Source organism: Calonectris borealis, chromosome 2, assembly GCF_964195595.1.
Source record: "Calonectris borealis chromosome 2, bCalBor7.hap1.2, whole genome shotgun sequence".
Taxonomy (NCBI): domain Eukaryota; kingdom Metazoa; phylum Chordata; class Aves; order Procellariiformes; family Procellariidae; genus Calonectris; species Calonectris borealis.
The window spans coordinates 77,738,279-77,761,740 of record NC_134313.1 but is presented as its reverse complement, the minus strand read 5'-3'; the positions used below and the strand labels follow the sequence as shown (position 1 = coordinate 77,761,740).

Here is a 23,462-nt window from a genome sequence, read left to right as displayed (position 1 = left end):
TTATCTTCTTTTTCTGAGTAGGTTTTTTATTATCTTGACATTGTGGGGAAGCAGATGATTAAGTCTTTTTTTTGCAAAAGAGTGTTTTAAGCTATCAAAGGTAATGCTCATAACTTTGGCTGGCGGCTTATTTCAATACTATGTGCAATAACATGCACCTTTGCACTATAGTCTATTAACCATTTGCAATGTTAAAAAGCTGCTGCCAGTTTGCAGTATACAAACCGAGAGCTAACTGCAATTTGGAAAGTCCTTAGAGGCTGGAAGTGGACTGAGGAACCATGACTACCTGCTTGTTCTGCTCTCAGACCCTGCCTTAAGCATCTGCTGTAGTCATTGCTGAAGACGGATGCTGGCAGAGACGAACCTCTGGTCTGGTCCATTCTGATCATTCCTATACTCTTAGGCTCACGCTCTGGTGCTGCTGAGAAGGGAAGTAGCACCGAGAGGGAGGAAAGAAGATTGAACCATTATGATTTTCTACTTAGGAGTTACTAGCTTCCAGAGATTCAAGACACAATTTAATGCCGGCTAATGTGCGGACTCTTTTTTACTGCTTTGAGAAAACTGGGCACAATACTTTGGGGTCAGAATAAGTGATTCAGTATTGAATACTGAAATGAATTTGCCAGTTTGAGAATATTTTTGATAGGATCTTTTGCTTTGATTCATGTGGCTAACTTGGGAGATATATAGGTAGCTTTAATCCTTTTTCCATTATGCAGCTGCCTATTTCTTGCAGCATGTTTTTCCCCTCACTACAGTCTTGCTTTTTTCACAGCTTTTCTCTCTTGCTTTCAGAGCCATCTGTGCTTTCTCATCATTTTCTTGCAAGGGCCCCGAAGAGAGGCTGTTTTACCAACCTTCCCTTGCTGTAACATTTTTTCTTGTTAATGAATGCATTCATTCAAGAAAGTAGCAGAAAATGAAAAGCACTGAAGATAGGGCTACTCTGGGACAAGTTCTTTGTCGGTGTAAATTAATAAGGCTCCATTAAAGTAAATGATACTACAGAATCCTACATCAGCAGAGTCTGGCCAGCAAGCACTTATGTACACAGTACTGAATGGACTAGAAGGGGCTCTGCTGTGCTTTATTTCACCTGTAACATTCCCAGCACTGATACAAAATAAAATGAACACTTACAAAAAGTTAAAGCACCAAATGTCATCAATAAGTGACCAGCAGTAGGGCAAAGCATGGGGAGTGACAGACTGTGACATCTGCAGTGGTTAAAAGTAAGCCAATTTGCTGAAAACTCCTGTGTTATATGGCACAGCGATAACGTTCCCCTTAGAGGGTTTAAATAAGAGATGTCAATGGAGTCGAACATGTCACAAGATAATGGACTCCTGCTGCTACATAAATGCTGAGGCATTAAATGTGAAGCATTTACTGAAAATAAATGTTGGAACAAAACCAAGAGGTTTCTTTCTAAACTGTGAGGCATTTGTAATGTAAGCAATTATGTATGACAGGATGTCATATCTGTATGTCTTAGGCACTTTATGAAACATGAGGTCAAAGGCACGAACTGAAGTGCACTGAGTGCATTACGGCACTTGAAGAATGATTCTCTTAATGTACTGAAAAACGAGTTCCAATATGTGAGGCTATTATCTCATATCTTTACCCATCATAAAATCACTTTGTTTGCTAAAAGCATCATCTTGGGGTCCTCACTCAGACAAAGCTCCCACCAACCTGAATAAGCTAGCAGTCAGGTAATGACAGAGGTCTGGGAGAACGTTTTTCAGTCTTCCTGTATGAAAGTAAATGTGGTGTCACACACAGCTGAAGACCAGAGTTTCTTTTGTTGTCTCCAGCTATGTACGACATTCCTTTGAGAGCACCAGTTTTCTTCTTCTACTAAAGACTCAGCAGAGATTGATTTATAATAAAACTGAGGACTAAATTCAGAAGAAAAACTTCACTGAATATGGTCGGTTGATGTCATACTGTTGGAGGACTACAGGAAAAGAAAATGGAAAATGTCTTCAGGCTTTAGGAACATGAGGAGATACTGAACCAGCTTGACCGTACTTCAGTTCTAGCAGAACCCCATGGCTTCAAATGCATTCAGTATTGCCTGGCCCATCTCCATTTACTAGCATTTCCATTTACTACTTCCATATTTCCATTTGCTAGCAAAACCACCATTACCTTAAAGGCACAGAATAGGCCCAGGGCTAGTGCTTTTGGATATCCAGCTCGTACCAAATGTTAAAATCATCTGATGAGTATTAGCTACCTTTTACTACCCTGTGGTACTCTGAATGGTGGCATTAAAAAAAGAGGTAATATACAAACACTTATTTCCAGACTTTCATTCTGCAGAGAAATGCGTTTTTTTCCCCAAGTTACAAAAGTTCCCAAACTCACAGCATAAAAGAATTAAGGAAACTTCAAACAGTGAGCATTGAAAGCACATGCACAGGATTACACAGGAAAAAAGAACACCTCTCACCCATTGTGCTCTTCCTCTTGTCTTCCCTCTCTTCTGTCCTGTTCGGCATGGCAGGAGTGGGTGGAGCCGATGCAGTTGGTGGAAGAGGGGCACGCCTCTTCTTTTTCTGTAAATCGTTTAGGGAGGCTCCTTGTGAAATCTAGCAAAGTTGAAAAATAGGCACAGTTAAAGGATATGTTTTGTCGATGTTGTAAATTGTCAGTAATAAAAAACATGTGATTGTCATATGACCTAATTTCTCAGCACAGAATATTTATAATGAGTATTTATAGTGACAACAGGAGATTAAAAAGACAGATCAGAAGGGTATAGTAATACTGCACTCAGAGAAGGAAAGGGACAAAAACTGCAGATGAATGTCACAGCAGAAATACCCGTCTGGTAGACATTTGATGTTTTTGGTAAAAGGGAACTAGAGAGCCCAACACTCAGCAACGCACAGTATGACACTACGTGTGTTGTTAAGCTTGAGCCATAGCACGATCTTGGTTTTTCACTGGTTTCTTCAGACCTTAAATTATGGTTAAATACTCCAATCGGTGTGTGTAGGGAATAAACTCTCTCTCATTTCTTTGATTTTCCTCTCCAATTGTTGTTTAAGGACTTCTGAGAGAAGAATCAGAATTGAAAGTTTGCTTGCATGATGATATGAGATCATACTGTACTCTTACTTATTTACTCTGTTTAGTCTACTGGACTTCACAGACATACTTCTGAAGATCTGTAACACCTTGGCTTCCAATAATTGCAACATGCTGGTTGGCAAGCAAAGACTTCATCGCTGTTTACACTGCTTTTAAAAATATGAAAAATTTTATTACAAGTGCCTTGGGTTTTCACTGGGCTGCATGGTATTTTCCGTAGCTTGTTGGAACTTACCTCTATTGCCTTTTTCTGGAAAAATAATAACAATAAAAACAAAAACATGTAGGAAAACCTGTTGAATTTTTATACTTCAAAGGTACTGACAGCACTAGACAGAACCAGGCTTAGCTGAGGCAGAGGGTAATGGGAGCTGCCCACGTTGGCATGCTGTTGGCATTCCTCAGTCTTTACATGCATCACTTCACTGCTCTGTCCATCCTGATACTTCCCACAGCTGAAGATACCTAATATACAGAACTGCTTTTCTAATATTTCAAAGGCCTAAACAATAATAATAATCTTTCTTTTAATCCAGAGGATTAATGAACCCTTAAAATACAAACAGTAGCTTCACACTGCTCAAAGCTATTATCAGTGTTCAGAGCAGAGGCACTCATTTACATGTGTCCTTTCCTACGCTGAGAGAAAACTCTGAGAATAAATGAATTTTACAAAGAGTAGGAGATGAACAGAGCCTCCCTCACTCAGCCTTCCTTTTTAAAAGCACTCAGGAGAGTCTTAGGTTATAAACCACAAACATTCAGTTCCCACCTTTCCGGAGAATGCTTTAACCACTGTGCCACAAGACATTTGGACACTCTCCACCCCTTCTTGGTGAACCTGCATCCTGCACATGGAGAAACTTGGTTGTAACTGCACTGGACATAGAGCACGTTAAACAGGATGAGCTGCAGCTTTGTGGCAATCAGTTTCTATAAGATGGAGGGGACGGAGGGTGGGAAATAAAGGTGTCCTGATCTTGCTTCCAACTACCATGAATTATTTCTGCATTTTACATTAAATATCCACTGGATACAGTGCATGACTAAAGCCAGCGAGGCCAATCTAGATAAAGTTAGGCATCATAAATGGGGAAGAATGTTAATAATAACTAGTGATTTTGCAGACTTCAATTTTCGTCACCGAACACCATGGCATTTGAAAAATTAGACTTATACCCAGGAGAAGAGCACCAGGCCAAATGTTCAGGAATGGATAGAGCAAAATTTTAGAGCTCCTTTGAAAAACTTTTGCCCAAAGTTATGGTGTTAGTCCATATTAAGATGGAGCACCGCTCCTGATGAATTAACTGCCTGCCAGTGGTTTGGAACTGACTGCAATTGACTGAAGTTGAATCCCACCCCTCCACCCCCCGCAATTCTTACAGAACCAGAATGCCCAATATTGAGCTGAACATGGGAAACTCTGTTCAGTGAAACAGACTCACCAGGCTTTGGTTTACAAAGGAGGAATTACATGCAGCTACCTAATGCTGCATTCTTCTCTATGTCTATTCGGGGCAATTGGCAAATAGGCACTTGGAAAAAAAAATCACATTCCTCTGCACTGCGTTTTAAATAACTAAAGACATGTGAGCATTTAATACTGTATCTTGATTCTCCAGGATACTAGCTTACAAAAAAGAAAATTACCGAAGTGAGGACTTCAATTAATCTGACTACAAAGCCTCCAAAATTCAGTAGCTATGGAGAACTTGAATCATCTAGTGGACAAGCAGCATCTGAACTTCCCCAACTCTTCACAAGTACAAGCCATGACTTTTGCGGCTATTTTATGCCATTTTGCAGCTTCCACATTCGCTCCTGTCTCTCCAGACAGAAAGGTCATTTTACTTGAGGACAAAAAATGGATGGACTGGTGACTTAAATGGTAAGTCTAGGAAATCTTGAGAATCAAGGCAGAAAGTAAGGAAATGTGTGTTTCCACTTGAAATGATAGAGATCACTAATCACCCTTCCCCAAGTACCAGATGAGTGAAAGATGTTAGTTTGGTATAGTCAAATTCCTCAAAGATACATTACTGCTTTACTAAAAAGAAAGGATCCTTGTTAGAAGCCAGCTTATCTTTTTCAGCTCTATGCATTCTCATTTAGTTGAGTCTTCTGAGGAACATTAGATAGATATATGGATGAACATGCTGCTACAGATAAAGAAAAGCTAGAAAATAGCTAGTGCACAACTGCAATAATGCAAGTTTGGTCAAATACACACATAAAAATGTTTTTATTATACTGTCAGCTAAGTGCAGTATACTTCACAAACACCATAAAGAAGATGAAAACCTTGTTTAAAGCCAGCCATACTACAATGTATATAAGAAGTGTCTAGCTCAAGAACAAGTCATAAAAATTGTTAGAAGTAGTTCTTTAATGCCAACCTCGGTAAACCTAAAAGGCTAAACATAAGTGGAAAAAACACAAAGAACATTCTGTTTCTTTCTTGCAATTGTATATATCAAAACAATAGAACTTGAAAATAATTTGTTACGGCTGGCTGCTTCTTTTATAAAGAAATCAAGCCTTAACAACGTTATCTGAAGTAATCTCCCATCCAAACTTTGTTACAGGAGCCCCTCTCTGAGCGAAACAGACTATTTCCTAGTCTTAGCACCTGTGCTTCACCTATGCAGCATCTTTGATTAGAAGAAATTATTCGGTCAGCTTCTGTTACGCAATGAATAAATAATTTTTAAAGATGTTAATAAGTGTTCTCTGACTATAACTAATACCATCAACTGAGCTAGAGATGAATAAAGTGGGCCAAAAGAACCTAAGTCTGACAAATAGTGTCACTTTTGTTCCCATATTGATGAGACCACATATGACGCAAAAAACAATTTTCCATTAAATTCATGTCATGGCTCACATGCTGTTTGAAAAATACTTCCAGTATTGCAGACAAAATATCTGAGGAATGTGCTGAATGTGAAAGCTCATCATCTTTAACAAAATTTGAGGGCTTTAGATAAGATTTTAGAATATATTTAGAGCATAACAACAACGTCATGGGGAGGTTATGTGTCAAAATTGTGCGGAAAAGAATCCTACAAGGCTAATGCTTGAAATTTTCAATCAGTAGCATTTGACGGTCACCTTACTTGCAAAAGGTCTGTGGATACTGTAAGAGTGGATGTGTAAATTGAGTCTGAGTTTCCTCATGCGTAAGAGTCCAATATTTCGTTTGGGTTAGGTTGCACTGAATATGTGTTCATGAAAAATATTAATGGAGGCCCAAGGAAACAAAAGCCACCACCACGAAAAACTCAACAGGCATTCAAAGACAAGGATGTTGTCAGCTAAATTTCCAATGTGAGCTCCGCTCCTTTGCCTTGCCTGTCCTCTTACAGGTCAGACACTGGTTTTGTATTTCTCAACCTCCCCTGTTAATCTAACAGAAATGTTTATCTGTGTAAGTACTTGCTAAGTCATCTGACAAATGCCACCTTTCTTTTATTCACAGACCAAACTAGGCCTAAATTTACTGCAGGTTTACTGCTCCCAAAACTGAGCCTCCTTCTGTAAGCCAGAAACTATACCATCAGTTTGTGCTCCTCTGTCCCTCCAGTATCTACCAACATTTGCAACCCACTTGATGACACTGACTACCTATCTCAGTCATCTGAATTACTACTTTGACCAAGAAGGAAATCTCACTCTACTGACTCCAAAACCAGATTAAAGACTCTACAATAGCATACTGAGAGAGCCACACATACCCATGTCTGTCCTGTGAAGGACAGCCCACACACTCTTGCCGTAGATGGTAGAGAAAAAGGGACTGGGCTTAATGCAGCCTTGGAAAGTGCACATAGTGCATCCTTGCTAAATAACAAAGTACTGTAATGTTGCAATTGCTGCAGTTATATCTTGACTAGTAAAGAACCTAGCAATTACCAAGGTGTTCCAAAATGATGATACGGCCAGGTAAAAATTCTTACGTTAACACTAGAAGCCCGGCTGGATTTTGTGGGCTTGAAGGAAAAATACCATGTAGCTTCTAAACTGGATGCTGAAGGCCACTTTGGTGCCTTCTGGGAACTACTGCCTTTCAAGCAACATGTTTTGCCCATCTATTGAAAAGCTGAGGAGGACTTGATACTCTTCAAGGACTACTGTGTTGGGACACAGAGACCAGGAGAACAAGCCATGTTTTCTTCCTTCTCCCAAGATTGATGTCTGGGGGGAAAAGAGTGGACATACGAGAGACAGGTACTTTCTGCAGGACTGAGAAAGAGCTTAGAAAAAAGCTGAGTGATCTGAGCTCAGAAGCACAACTAAGAACACAAGTAGGGAAGAACAACTTAAAAATTGCCATGGAAAGACTTTCTTGGACTTGCATACTAAAAGTGAACAGCATCTTCTTGAGTTACCTGGAACAGGTTTTCCCTGAACAACTGCAGGTATCTGTGTTGTAGTTGGCATCCACATCTACTAGAGAAAGTCTGGACGATTGGCAGACAGATCTAAACAGTTCTAACCGCGCCTTAACAGAAAACCCCTCAGTGGATCTTGTCAATATGTGATTGAGATGTTAAAAAAAAAAGTGCATAGTTTGTGTTTCAAAAGTCAAACCACTCTTCCCAGTATTTTCATAAACACTATAAGAAACATTTGTCTTACGGCAACAGATTGTTCCTTTTACTCTCACTGCTATCATTTTGCCATAGAAAAATAGCAACTTGAAAACCTAACCATTTTCCAGGTTTGCTATTTAACAAAATCCTCCTTAAAGCATTTTCTTCCTGCCTAAACATCGTAGCTACAGTTCATACACATGTTCTGTCTTGTTTGGGGAAACAGTGAGTGATTGTTTGTAGAAATTATTTTCAGAAGTAAATAAAAAGGATTGGAAAAAGAACACATGGATTCAATCACTGGAATGCCCTGACTACAAACTGGTTTCCATCATCCAACACTGACCAGACACACACTCTGATTTAAGCAAGTCAGATTCTGATACACCTGCTGGTGATGATATCGTGTGGGGTCAGAATGCCTATCGAATTACGAGAGTGTTTAAACATGATCCGCAGAAAAATTCAGAGCTAACTTGTAACTGAACAAACAACAGTATCACCCCAAACTATGTGTGGGACCATCCCAACCCTCTTCCCTTCACAAAGAATTTTAAGAAATCTTGAAATAATTAAGAGCCATTTTACAAGAAGCTCTAGAAGTAAAAAGAAAAGACATGTGTTTTATTAACCAGTTTTAAACTCTTGATATAACCACAACTGCATTGATGCTTCCACAGCATTGTGTGAAAGACAAGTGGTAGCTTGGCACATAAGTAAGATTTATGGTTTGAGAGTTTTTAAAAATATTTTGCTATGATTTTGTGCATAATTTAAAGCAGTTGAGAAGAAAATATTTTGATCCAAGAGGAGCCGTTCTAGGAAAATCAGAGAGATAAATCTTTCAGCTGCAGAACAGAGACATAAATCTGTCCACTAAACTTGATGATATAAAAGCTATTCTATCCAGCTGACTGCATTTTCACAGAGCAACAGATGCTTCAACATGCCTAGCACTAGAAACCACAAGAAGTCCCAATTGAACATTAATGCGTCTTAAACAACATTTACTCCTATGTCTAATATTCCCTGGACGGGTCATACATTATTAGGCCTTTCACTGGCATACACTGACAAAGGAAAATTCAGGGAGCTCTCAAAGAAACTGGGCGTATGAGCAATTCATGAGGCTGGCTGCTCTAACTGTCTATTCAGCACTGAACTTCTCTACCTTGTTTCCTTATTGGGTAGTAGCCCATTTCATTTGATTAAAAACTGAATGTCTAATCCACAAGTACGTTACAAACGGCATTCAAAGACAGCAGTCTGATGTTTCCCAAAAACAAGTCCTTATGTTGCAGAATGCATTTGTGCGGGTTATTTAAAATGCTTACTAGTATCCCATGCAATGCAGCAACATATTGCAAAAACAACATCTACAGAGATACTAAAAAATCTGGCACATGGGAACAGTTTTAAAGAGGATATTATTTGAAAAACTTGTAATTTTGATAAAATGCATAGAAATAACTACACTTTAGAAATTAGCAAGCAATTTCTCTGGATCAGTCATTTCAGTTCTGTACATCTTGATACTTCAGTGCTGGATCTCACAAACCTGACAGTAAAATGAATAATAATAAACTTAAAGGGAGATTTTTAAATAAGCCATACAAAGTTAAGAAATGCATGCTGTGATAGCAGCACTAGATCCAATAGCTCGTGTTACTCTGGACACGCCACTCTCACATGGAACAAGTTTAGATGAGAGATTCCCAAGCTACTGCCAACACGCGTTCAAGTCCACAATGTAACGCCAACTAACTCTTCAAGCAGGACAACCATGTTTGTGTCCGCTCTGTATCAGGGTGTTTCCTCCTGACTTTGAAGCTCTGCACCGTGCTTCCCTCTACTGTGTTTGCCCCACGTGATGGTCGCGCCCCAGCCATACTCGTGGCCTCAGCTTCTGAGCTGCTTTGCTGCTGGAAGTGTTCAGGCGCTGTGTTAAGTGGGAAGTCTGGCTTATAACTAGGGTGCAAACGGCATCGCTCTTCTGAAAATACCCTCACCATTAATGTTTTGATCAGATGCCACAAAGTATTTGATCATTTTGCCTACTTCTATGCTGCTTAATTTCAAATTAATTTTTTCTCATTATATAACTCTGGTATTAAACAGGGTTTTGTAATGAAATTTAGTATTCGTTATCAAAAATCAAGCTGTGACTGCAAAACCATCTCAGTCTTAACAACAGACAAAAAGCTTAGCATTACTGGATTTTACAGAAATTGCTATGCTTTTGTGCTATTTTATTCATAAAATGAAGAAGACGAAAGCCAAGGATGTCCTTGAATACTCAGCTGACTGGCGACAGAAAGCTAAATCAGTTGACACAAGAAAGCCACTACAAGGTGAAGGGGCAAGCTCATTTTTCCATCTGTTTTTATTGAACACACCCTTTGTGAAATGTCATGGTCAAGGGCAGTTAAAAATTAATGTCATTCTAATCTTCTTTAAACACTTTAACTTGTTCAGTTAAATGTGTCAGACAGGAAACTATCCATAAACAAATTTGAGATGTTAAATTACTAAGATAGCTGTGATTTCCTTCTTTTGCAAAATCTCATTACTAGCTGCAATATTATTTCCACTCAAGGAAGTCACTCTACAACACCAAATATTTTCACATGCATTGAAACATGTAGACTACACAAGTCTGCGGATGTTTGCTTTGGCAAAGAGTTGAACTTCCCCTGTTTCTCTGAATACAATGTAATCCTCCTCATTTATGTCCTCATTTAGGGGGGAAAAAACAACAAAAAACCCTCAAACACTTAAAAATCACATTTTAAAACCACCAGAAGCTGATTTGCTACTAAGATTCATTTCTCCTCTAGACATGTTAAACAAAAAAGGCAAAAACCACCTCCAAATTTTCATTTAATATTTGTGCTTATCTTTTTAGTTAGAGCAACACAATTAATAGAACAAATGAACATTAATAAGAGTGTAAAATACGTCGTAGGACTGCAGCTCAGTATTTCTTCTGACAACTTCTGTCAATGAGTTTGACATGATCAATGTCATCTCCTTGAGTCATTGTCTTTGGGAAAGGCACTGGCATAAGGATTTTATACATCATCTTTTCTTCCTCAGTCTCACAGCCAGGATTACAGGCTGGCTGACTGGTTAGTCTGCTTGTCTGTCCTTAAAAATCTGAGCAATGTTATGAGCCAGCTGAAGATCTGCAAAATTTATTTTGCAGCTTTGTTCAATTTTCTGCCGAAAGGATGGGCTGTAGCCTAAAATCTGTTAGGGCCAGAAAGTGGAAGGCAATCACACAAATGTTTGACCAGGAACAAGGAGAACCATACCCTTTCTACTGTCACTAAGCGACATACCTCCCCGGAACTTAAGTTTTCCTCTACGCTTAAAATTTTCTTCTGTAGAGATAACCAAGTTGAATTTCTAGTGCTTAGCGCTAAGTCCTAGGCAATCACCTCAGAAGTCTTCTCAACTTAGAGAAAAACATTCCTGACTTATTTCCAGTGTTCAACCCCCTTATATCAGCCCTCTCCATCTGCAGGCACACAGAATGCCTGGGAAACCTGGCTTGGGCAGTAAGTCAAGTGATAGTTTCCAGTTCTTTTCCAATTTCATAGCATCACAGAATGGTTTGGGTAAGAAGGGACCTTTAAAGATCATCTAGTCCCAGCCATCCCTTCCCACCGCCCCCTGCAAATTTCCACTCAAGTCTATCTCCTCCCAGCACTTACGAAGGGCAGCCTGAGGCCCCTACTTCCACAAACTTCAGAAACCAAGAAGAGGGGAGAATAGTAAAGTGGTATCACAGTGTCAATTAGGTGTATTACTAGGGACTGTAGCACAACATAGCTCTACATCAAGCTACCCCCCACAAGTATAAGATTTTTATCATCCAAAATTACAAATAGACTCTGCTGCGAAGATTTGTTAGAGAAACCCACCATGGCACTCCGCTTGCTATCCACGCCTGGAAGTGTCGGCGACATAGAGCTGAGCGGGACTCAGGGGTTGAGCTATGATACTCTGATTAACAGGAGCACACTGCAAACAAAATGAGGTGCCTATTTCTCCCAGAGACCTGCACCATCCATCCTCTAAAGAGGTGAAAAACTGAAGTTGTATGCAGTCAGAGGGACTCAATTTGCATTCCCCTCTCCCCACTTCTATTACTTTTGGGATGTGACTGTGAATATAATTCAAACGAAAAATAGCTTGAAGTAGCAGAGAGCAGTTTTTACTAGATTATACTTGTGATGTTTTTCCTTGCTTTCTTATTTGGCTAAACAATGACTAGAATGCAATGCTATTCAGCCATTAAATGAAACCTGATTTACACAGAACGCAGTTAATTCTTCTATTATATAATTTTTTACCTTTTTAATTTAGGATCTAAGAAAGGCGGAATTACAATCAAAATCTGAAAAGCGACACAAACCCAGTTTCTAAATTAAGCACGCTGTTAGGGTCATTTTTCATTGCTTACTGAATGCCAGTTCTTCAGAAGCCTCGCTGCTTAAAATTATCTTTGTCTATTAACTTCCCCTAAATACCTTGCCCAACAAAGCCTAATAATTACTTGACACATACTTTCTCTTTAATGAGAGTTAAAGCTTACAATGACATCAGCCTGTCCTATTTGTCTGTGACTTGCAAGCCAGATGAAGTTTACTTACTAAATGTTGCAGCCCTGCCAAAATTCAGGGCTGCATAGAACAGTATGTTCAGGGCCTGATGTCTTGCCAGTTTTCAATGAAGTGCTTGACAGAGACCACATGTGGAGGTCAAGTGATACTATCATGATCTCACCAGATGGTAAGTTGTGGTATTATTCCCAAGGCAGGTAGTATAGTCTGTTCAGAAACAGTTGGCAGGTGGTCCATGAACTCACAGCCAGAAGCAACTGGATTATTGCAAAAGATCAAGAACGTTATTGATGTTGGCGAAAAGAGTATTCCAAGAATTTTTCTTGCACATAATTCAAGGACTCAGTTCTCAAGATGTATGTTTTCTTGCAAAAAAATAAAAGGATCTATTTCATTAACTGCTATCTTAAATCAGAAGCCCTCCTGTCAAACAAATCTTGTATTCTTGCATGATTATTATGTGATGTATGTTAAATGGTAAAATAGAGACACTGCAAGCTCACATTGCTTGGGTTCTTGTAACATATTAAGGATCACTAGGTCACTCTGAAACTGATGTCAATTCAGAGATTGTATCTACACAGGTTAGAGGGCAGGACTGGACTACTTTGCCGAGAACAACAAGAAGCAGACCATGGATGAACCTTACAAAACTTTGTAGATGACATTCTCCCACCCCTCTACAGTAACAGCCTATCCAAGCCAAAGTGTGAAACACTCAGCACAGTCCAGCCTTCAGTTAAAGCAGGTAGGCAATTTACACCTCTATTGAACTGACATTGCTACTACTTCCCGGGCAAAGTTGCAAAAAACAACTATCTCTAAAAACACAATAAAGCCACACAGTGGACTCCTTTTATGCAGCAGCAGCTTTTTTCCCCAAGCTAAAGAAGCAATATTCTCCTTTCAGAAAGAGACATAATTTTAAAGCAGGCTTTAAAATTTCAAGTTGCTCTGGTGCAAAACCTATTAATTGACCGTGAACTTTATCTGAGTAAAGACAGATTCTCAAAGGGCCAGGGTAAAGGCAGTCTTACTTCCCCTTGCAGTTCTGAGAGGCTGCACCTTCTGGCTAACATCAAAACCTCCACTGAAATTCTACACTAACGTCCTTGTTCATATGGGCCAAACTTCAGAAAAAAATATAATCAACTGCACTTAATCACTTCGTGACTGAGAAAGCTAAGATTCCTTTTAATTAATTAATCACTCTGGGACACCTTACTCTATTTAAAATTATGGGACAAAAGAATTGGAAAATGAGTATATTAATTACAAATTGAAAAAAAAAAGGAGGGGGACACAAAAACTCCTAGAAAGTAAGTTGGTTGCCTAGAAGAAAAGTTGCCTAAAGTTATTAAAATGCTTTCTGAAATTTTGTTTTTAAAATGGGACACAGTAAATAAATGTGCAGCAATGGAAATTGAGCATTAGGAGCTCTAAAGAGGAGGGTGGCAATTTGGACTGAAACTATGGAACGTCTTTAGATGTATGGAGAAGAAAATTCTGTAATATTATATTAAAATGCAACATACCCTTAACTGATACTCTTTGAAGATATTGAGAAAGCAGTCACTACAGTGCATGTATCATCTAGCTGTAGCCTTTGATAACTATTTTAAAAGAATTAATGTTTGATTAAGTGTGCATATACCAGAATTAATTCACAAAAGAAGGTACAAATTACTCCCTTTCACTAACAGCTTTTTTTGAGCCTTCCTAAATTTGATGCTTTACATGACAGCAAGATAAGCCTTCAGTCACCATTGCACTTTTCTCTCTTTTCTTTTAATTTGGGCCTGCATCATTTATCCAAACTAGAGCGTACTTGTCTAGCTAAATTAAGCATCCAAACTGCACAGCAAACATTATCTGATGTTCTGTCGGCTGGTTTCATGTTTGCCATCTGAGCATTGTTTTGTCAGACGTGAAAAGAACAAGTCTGGATACTTCTCACTCAGCTAACTGAATGTCATGTTTAAAGCTCTTTAGGGAAAAATGAACAAATCACCTTCAAATTGGAAACTAATTGTTCTGTGTTCTCATTTCTTAGCCATTTATTCCAGTGTAGGGCTTTTTAAGGACCACAGACCTCTTTTACTACTCACTCTTGTTTCTACTAATTGGTTCTGGTACATTTTGGTAATGGACTCTGCAATAAGATAGCACTAGCCAGGTTCAGCTCCAGTGGAAATATTAAATACATAAAACTTTTCAGGTTTATGACCCGTTACAAAGACCATTGTTTCCGTAAAACTTAATTTAGTATGCCATCACAGAATTTCATGTCTGTGAAGGGCAACAGTTTGTACACGGCTTTTTCAACACAAGGCAATTAACTGAAAGTCGTTAAGAAAAGCTCCACCCTTATACACTCTTAATGAAATACTGCCCCATCCTTTGGGCAAATCTGGATAGGAAAGCAGCACACTGTAAGAGGGCAATTTGACTTGCTATTTCCTGAAAGTCAGAAATATCATCATTTGCTAAGCAAAACAATAGCCCCATTACTGCACAAGACAGAAGTGCCCTAACAATTCCTTCCTCAAAAGACTTGCAATCTAGAGAATATTTGGCATGGACCTGGATCTGATATTGATTTCAAATGGAATAGGATCAGGTCTTTCATGCTGCTTTTTATTTGGTCAGTGAAAGGCACATGTCCAGTAGAGTGCACTGGACATCACCCATACAGCTCCCAGCTACCTGTAATTTGAGCTGCATACCTGCATCTCAACATTTTGAGATGCAGTCCAGGGGGGGCTGCAAACATGACCCTCAGAGTTCTGTAGGGCTCTTTGATACTGCAGTTGCAGTACTAAGTTGTAACATGTGTACTAGGCAAGTTGCTTTAGGGTTCAGGCTGGAAAATTCTTATTTCTCATATGATTTACTGGCAAAACTTATGGCCTCATTCTGCAAGTGCAAAGTTTTGCACTTATGAGCACAAAACAAAGAGAGCGAGAATTGGGAATAGCAATCAAAGACAGCTGCTTCTGTTTTTAACAAGAGACATGTTGCCTGGTTATCAAATTACCAGTGATAAGAAGACCTAGTGAAGTCATTGAGAATGCCGCCAGTGACTTTCCTGGAGTGGTATCAGATCATATGAGACAAATATTTAGGTACGAATCTCTTCAGTATTCTCCAAAAATAGCTGTACTGGGTTAGATCTAGGGTTCTGCTCAGGCTTCTGTATCAGACTGTGGCAAGCACCTAGAGGACAGCAGAAGAAAAGGGAAGGTATGTTTGACACTACCCTTTCCCTAATACTTTTGCAGCCACCAACCACCTTCACGTCAGGGACTTCCTGGTGTGGTTTATATTTAAATTCACAACGGATTTGTTGTCCTTGCAGCATTTGTTCAGCCTCCTCTTGAGCCCATGTAAACTGTTAGCGCCTGTATCAACCCTTGGCAAGGAGTTCCACAGATCTACTGCTTGCATGAAGAACCACACTCTTTGGTTCCCACTAGCTTCAGATGCTCTTGTAATGGCTGGTTGAACAGTCAAATCCCTATCCATAGTCTTCATGCCACTTTTCCAAGATGAAGAATCATGGTTTACGTAAGTTGTACAGTTGTCCCTGTATTCAGTTACTCCACACCTTTAATCACGCTTAATGCCCTTCCGTGAGTCTCTTCCCATTCTGTAATACCCTTCTGAAACAAGGAGAACACTACTGCAGTATTTAAGATGGCATAACAAAGCTCACAATACAGTGGTGTAATAAAGTTCTCTTTTTCCCTCCTAAAATGCTCTGCATCTGATTTGTTTTTTTGATTGCTGTTGAGCTTTGAGCTGACTTTTTTCAAAGTAGTATGCCTTACAATGTTAAGATCTTCCTAACTGATTACTGCCAGCTGAGACACCAATATTTTACAAAGTATTAGGGAAAATTAAAAGTGGTCTTTTCCCATGTATATCACTTCACACTTACCTACACAGAATTTTACTTGCTTTCACCTGCAAGTGCTGCCAGCACTCAATCTCGTAAGATCTTTCAACACTTGTTCTTCATACTCAGCCTCTGTCCTTACTATCTGGATAACTCAAGTACGAGCAACAAACTTTGTCACTTTAGTGTTTTTTTTCCAGGTGAAAATATGATGATGAACACGGATCTTAATATGATGAACACGGATCCTCAAATACTCCAAAGCTGTTGCAACCTTCCACTCTAGATGAGTGGAACATTTACTCCTAACCTGCAATTCCTCTTTTCTTTTCTTTACTGTCCGTTATTTAAGAGTAAGATGACCTTCCTCCTTATGGAATGGAGGCTTGGTTTCCTTAAGAAATCCCTGGTGAGGCACCTCTGTGGAAACCCGGACAGACTGTGTCAACCAGATCACACATATCCATCTGTTTGCTGAATGTGTCAAGAGCACTCTAAGAGAGTCGTAAGGCAGGGTTTATGTTTTACTAAAGCTATATTTACCCTATTCATTATCTTCATAGAGATGCCGACTAATTTAATTCTCTATTATATTTCTAGTAATTTTTCCAGTACATAAGCCACATTAGGAGGCTTAGAGTGTTCTTGATTTCCCTCATACTTTGCAAAAACAAACTCAACTTCCACATTTTTTCTCTGAATTTCTTTAGGAAAATCTGAAGTGTGGCATCGGTAGCATTCAGCAATAGTATTCAGTAATATTTTCTTTCTTTGCTCCACATGGTAGAAAGGGACTTAATACAGATACAGTTATTTTATACAATCTTCTCCATTTCAGATAGCACTGCAGTCTCCGGTGCATCTTCCTGAGCATACTTTGCACAGCTACTGCTCAGACAAAGGAACTAGAGTGCACTCCATAGAGAAAGGCACTAAAGTGCATTCCTCATCTATGCTATTGGACAAGCTTGATGTTCGTTATCTGCCTACGTGGGCAACCTTAACCTACAAAAAATTTAAAGCAAAGTTGAACTGTTTTACCATCCTAGGAGAATACCAGGCAACGCTCTGGCCAAAGAGTAAGGCAGTGTTTATGTCAGTGTGGCAAATTATTTTTATGTCTGTACGAGCAAAGGAAAAAGACCCCAGCTTATCCATAAACTCTCAACATCTATAGAAATGAATAAATGAAGGAAATAAGCTTCTAAATAAATTTCAGGCAGAATGACTGGAATAAAAGCCCCAAAGAAAGATGGACACTAAAAGCCTAATGGAAATAATTACCATGCAGTATTTACAGCCTAGTACATCCAAAATAAGTGATTGCTACAGGAATTTGATGCGAAATACAGAGAAAGAAATACAATCTCCATTTTTAATGGTTTTATCTATTAATAATCTATCTATTTGTATAAACACACAGAGATAGACTCAGCTACTCTTTGACCTTATCAAAATACTGCCTCATGCCAATTGTGTAGTAAGTTCCCAGCCTCTTGATCTGGCATCATACAGCAGTACAGTCTGCACTCCAGCACTTAATATCCAAACTCTAATAAAAAAACTAGGAAGATAGCATGACTTAACAAGTTTTCTTAGCAGCTGTACTACCCCTCTATCATCTAAAGAACTCTGGAAATTAGCATTAGGTTTATTCCTAAACCACAAATGGACATCTCATATATTCTTAACTACCTGCTGACTTCTCTTAAAAAAAAAAAAAAAGCTTATAAATAAGCATGATTTTATGCTTATTTGATGTGAGCATAAAATTCTTTCATGCTTACACAACTTGGGCACCTGAACAGTATTCTGGAGAAAGAGCATCTTTAAATAAAGATTCAATATCCCTGCCCCCATCACAAAAATGCTGTCGAGAGATATGATACATTGCCTGAATTCTAACAAGTCTGCCACCAAAACTGGAGAAGATCATAGCTAATGCTCATGATGTCCTCAGTTAATGAACAAAGACAAAGGAACTTTTAAAAATAACATGCACCATTCACATTTCAGGCCTTCTTCGTACACAAAAAGAAAACCAAACCAGAAGAAACTAAAAAGGTGTACAAACCCTTTTTTAAAAAATTAAAAAGTCAGTCAAGTGTTCTCCCCCCTCCTTCAGAACAAATCCTGCTTTCATATCCTCAGGGAACTTAGAAAAGCCTGAGAAGTGACCTAGAAGATGCAATATTTTGTAGAAGTAAAAGACACATTTTGAAAAACAGCTTTTTCCTACAGCAGAAACTGATTCATTGCATCCTTCCTCAGAACGTGAAAAAAGTATCTGTTATTCTCAAAGGAGACTTCTGGATGCTCCACAGAAAAAAAAAAAAACAAAGCAAAACAAAAATACATTCACAGAACACTTAAGGGAGAAAGGAAATGTGTCATAAGAGAAGGGTTGAGAAGACCTCACCCAGACGACTTCTGAGTCAAAAGAAACCTCCCTTCCTCTCTGAAAGATGATAAAAAAAACATGCACTCGTATCTTGTTGACTTCTAGTAGACATTTCTGGCTTAGGTGTAACCTATGAAAGGGAGATAACTAATCTGAGTCCATCCACCCTTTTGCTGAATTCTAGGCTCCTTAGTAAGACAGAATAAAAGTGTCAGATGGTCTCCACCGTGAACTGCTCATTGCCTTTCACCTTACACAGAAGTAGAAAAAAAAGTATAAGGTAAAAGGGAAGAAAATAACTACAGCAGAAGGTTATTCTGCTGCAGTACGAAAAATAAAAAACCCCTCCCCCGAGTAGGACTATAATAATTTGTACAAAAGCAGGATCAACCAACTAGGTAAATCTAAAGCGATTCGAAACTCTTCCTCTCGGGACACAGGACTCTGATCAGAGTGGAGTTTTCACAATAAGAAATTACAGCAGATGCACAAAGGAATAGGTAGAAGACAGTAAGCTGGTAAGAGTATGGTGCTTACAGAGCTGATCACAGCAGATGTTAATAAAGCAGGTTTTAGACACCTGCCTACAATAAATCTCAGTTCTGTAGGTAACCATGGTAGAAGTTCTCATCCAGTTGTGATTCTTCTGTCCCTCAACTTCCCTACAATCACAGTGTCTGCTGGTATCATGCCTCTCCTATAAAATGATGCTTCTGATAGTCCAAGAAAATTTTTGAGGAAAAAAGGCTGTCATCCACACAAACACAGGTTCTTTCTAAGCACTCAGTTGTTTCTCAGAAGGAAAGCCAACTGCAGGAGTATTATTATTTGAAATACCAGATTTAACCCAAATACCCAGGGACAAAGTAGATTCAAGGAAACTTTAACTCACAGGGCACACAGACAGAGAGCTCTACTGATGGCATCTTTACTGACACAGCTGTGCATATTAGGAACGTACTTTACTCTACACTGTTCTACAGGATCTGCATTCATTGCTTTAGGGCTTAATTTGCAGCCACAGGGAAATATGTCATTTGGAAAACCTGAGGAGAACAGCAGTAACAGTGTGATTTCATACCAATCAAGATTATCCTTGCAGTCAGCTAACCACAAATCTGTGGCATTAGATTATGAAGAAGTAAGGTGGAAGAGTGCAAACTTTGTGCAAACCTGCGAGAAAGATATCTGTGCAAAAAACCCCACTACGCTGGGGGGACATTAGTGGAAGAAATGCTTGCTTTGCTCAGATTTTTATATTAACAATCTCAATTTAACCTCCTTTTGCAACAGAAGGTGGTATAGTGAAGAATAATATGGTATTAAAATCACAGTGGCCAGATACCGAGTTGCTGAGCAACCAGACGTAGCTTCTGACATCTTAGAAGTTCAGAAAACGTCAAGCTACAAATTCAGCTTCCTAATTACAGACAGCTGAGCTAACCATTTCTAAAAATCTTGGCCCCTGTTTTAAAATACATTTTACTTCTAAGGAAGATAATGAGTCACATTTCCAAGTGGCTTCCAAGTCCATGCCTGTAGCATACACACATACAGATGGGAAATTTGAGAACTGCAAATTCAGGGACTCATTCTGGAAATCTGGGTGAGTCTATGGTTCAATAACGCTTTGAACAAATTTAATATGTTAATTATGATTTCAATATAATTTTATTCATAAATTTCCTTCACTGCCTGATCTTTGTTTTTACTACTTGAACATTATTCTGCGGTTCTTGCTGGCAGAATGAATTCCAGGTACGTTTTCACTATATGTGGTGCTCATTTGCAATGTCATTTGAAGTATTTCAGGGTTGCCTGCAGATGGGGACAAATTCAATGACTTTCAGCAGGACATTTCACTAAGGGACTTCCTCCTTTTGACAAACTCTTAATATGCTCAATCAACCAGAGGGGACCTAAGCTTTCAATCAATGATGTATTCTATTTATATTGGTTTATATATAAAAGGAGAGTGAATAGTACTGTAACATAAATTCTGTTGTGAGAATGGCATCCCTACCAAAGGCATGAAAATGCTACTGAATGGCTAGGATGCCTAACGCAGCGTCCTGCCAGTTCTGTGGCACTCCTATCACCAATGGCCGGCAGAATCAGAACTCTTTCAAGTGCAATATGCACTGGAACAGGGGAACATGTGTCGCAGGAGGCTGCATCTCCAACAGAATTACAGAAAACACTTGAAAAGGAAAAAAAAATACAAAACCGAAAGAAGAAGAATAAAAACCATGTGGTGGTCAGTATTAGAAAGTATCAACTAAGATGGCAAAAATAACATTTCCTCTGCATTTCCACATTTTTAATTTCCTTCTGTTTAATAAGATGTACTGCAAATACTGAAAGTATCTTTTCTATATAAACTAGAAATTTGGCAAATTTTTAGTGTGAGTACCTTACTTTCTCCAGGAAAGATATGAAAGTCTCATTTATATTTGTTCATGTTAAAATGATTCTCTTAAAGCTGAACTTCTCATTTAGGCATAAAATTGGTCAAAAATAAACTGCAGGCAGGGAGAAAGAAACCTGCCAGCAATGATCTGAGCAAGACTGTGACTCTCTCTGGTGCAATATTCCTTTTTATTCATGTGAGTAAGCCTTTTGAATCAGTAAGTTATTCTTGGTGAGAAAATATCAGCAAGGGGGCAAGTAGTCTGCTCTAAAGGTATGGCCTTGACCAAAAATGAGGAGTCGACAACTGTCCTCAGCAATCCAAGTTTGAGATCTAAATGGAGAGGAGAGGAACATAAGAAGCAGGGTAAAACCCACACTACGTCACATACGTTAGTTTGTCTACAGCAACTTCCAGAAAACTGTATAGACATGGAAAGAAACCTGAAAATTGTGTTTGTTTATAATGATACCTTCTGAAAGCGTGAGGCCAGTTCCTCACCCGTGCTAAAAGCAACGATACAATTTTTATTTAAACCCCGTCTTGCAATATTACAACTAAGATTACAATCTATGAAACAAATGTTAGAGTATTGTATTTGTTTTATCGCCCCATTCTTCTATTAGTACAGGAATTTAACTGGCTAGTAACAAATCCTAAATGCCTCCTGTTACATCTACATATTATATGAAAGTGCTTGTGTTCTGAAAATCGCAGCAGCTGAAACAGCACATGGCTCCTTTATCACAGTCTACAAGTTGCATTTCTGGCTTCTGGAGTTGACATCAGAGCTATTTTACAGATGAAGGCACTGAAGAGCCCTCTTCTAATTCTGATGTTGTCTCAAAAAAGCCTCATGATTTTATTCTGAATAAACGACTCAATTTCACAGAAAAGGCTCTTACAGAAAGTCCCTGAGGCCTTCTTTATCATTCCCCCTCACTCCAATTTCTGTACTCTCCATACACACTAAAAAAAAAAAAGTCATTATTGCCATAAACTAATTCACCAGTGCACAATACTCTTGACCTCCAAAAGACACAAATATTCAATTCTACAATTCTTCCAAGAAATTACCCAAACACACTTCTTTTTATTTTAAAGAGAGGTCAATGAATAAGCCTCTGAGGAGATGCGTTTAATTCTGTCAGACTTCATATGTGGCTTTTCACTGTGTGCTCCATCTACAATGGCACACTCATACAGTTTTCTCTCATGTATTTTGTCTATATGGTGCATGCTTTTTGGGGTGGGGACTCAGTTTACACTATGCCTACCGTAAGGTGGCCCCAAATTCTGCTAGCACATCACCTAAAGTGCTGTGACAGACAACAGAGATTGCAAAGAGGGTTCAGTTTTTGCTCACCCTCTACACTGTTCTGCTCTACTCTCTGGATGATGTGGGCTCTGTATTGCAACTTAAGAAAGGAGGGGACCTCCTCGCTTCTAAAGCATCCAACCTTCTGGATTTCATACTGGAAATGTTACCACACCCTGGTCTTCTGAAGAACATGAAGAGGTGACTTCTCATTATTCTAAATAGCATCACTTGGGAGATGTTTAAAAAAACAGGGCGGGGGGGGGGGGGAAGTCTCCAGGGAAGAAATCTGTAGACTCCCTTCTTTGACTCTGCATTCCTTTGCAAACTACTTGGTGCGTGTTCAGCACACTCTGAAACATTCCTCAACTGTGTTCTAACCAGAAATGAGTATTTTCTAGAGGAGATTTAAAACAGTTACAGAGGGAACACTACCTCTAAATAGACATGAAAAACTAATGATGCTGCACTAAAAAGTAATTAAAGTTACTGCAGGGGCCTTACCGTCAAGGAGGTAAATTATTGTAAGCCCCACAGAAACAAAAGCTTCAATATGGTAAAATTATATTGCAGTAATCCACCTATCCAGAAAAGCGAGTGGAGGAAATCTAAATCTAAAGCATAAATTAAAACAGCCCAGTCTTCATACACACAGAAACTTTTGATTGCAACCACTAAGCAGGGAGATGAGATATTTATTCCTAAAGCATCCTCTATGGTATAAAGCAAATTGAATGCCCTGGAGCTTAACAATGAGTTAAAAATAACAGGCTTATTGGGTTGGAAAGTCAAACTGTAGGTATTCACAACAGCTACAGTATGTGCTTTTCTACACAACTTTATGGACCCAGATAGCTAAAAAAGAAAAAAAAGTCTGAAAGTTCAGAATACCACCTTTTTGATTTTCTATTAATGTGCTACTGGAAATAAACATGTTCCCCTTTTGCAGGATCTTCCTGTTAGTAACAGTTGCACATAAATAAAGTTTTCTAAACAAACATCTTATCTTTTTATGGAAGGAAGTCCATTAATAAGGAATTGACGTCCTTCCCTGAAAAAAAAGATCAGTGCTAATTCTTTCCCATAAACGAAAGAAATAAA

General features: G+C 38.8%; 1 protein-coding gene across 1 annotated transcript in view; it reads right to left on the bottom strand.

Annotated features, from left to right (window-relative positions):
* COBL (cordon-bleu WH2 repeat protein) overlaps positions 1-23,462 on the bottom strand; it is a 167,126-nt gene that overhangs the window by 50,799 nt on the left and 92,865 nt on the right. The window contains exon 10 of the mRNA XM_075142377.1: positions 2,468-2,606. Coding sequence (XP_074998478.1) covers positions 2,468-2,606 — 139 coding nt within the window. The remainder of the gene's footprint in view (positions 1-2,467; positions 2,607-23,462) is intronic.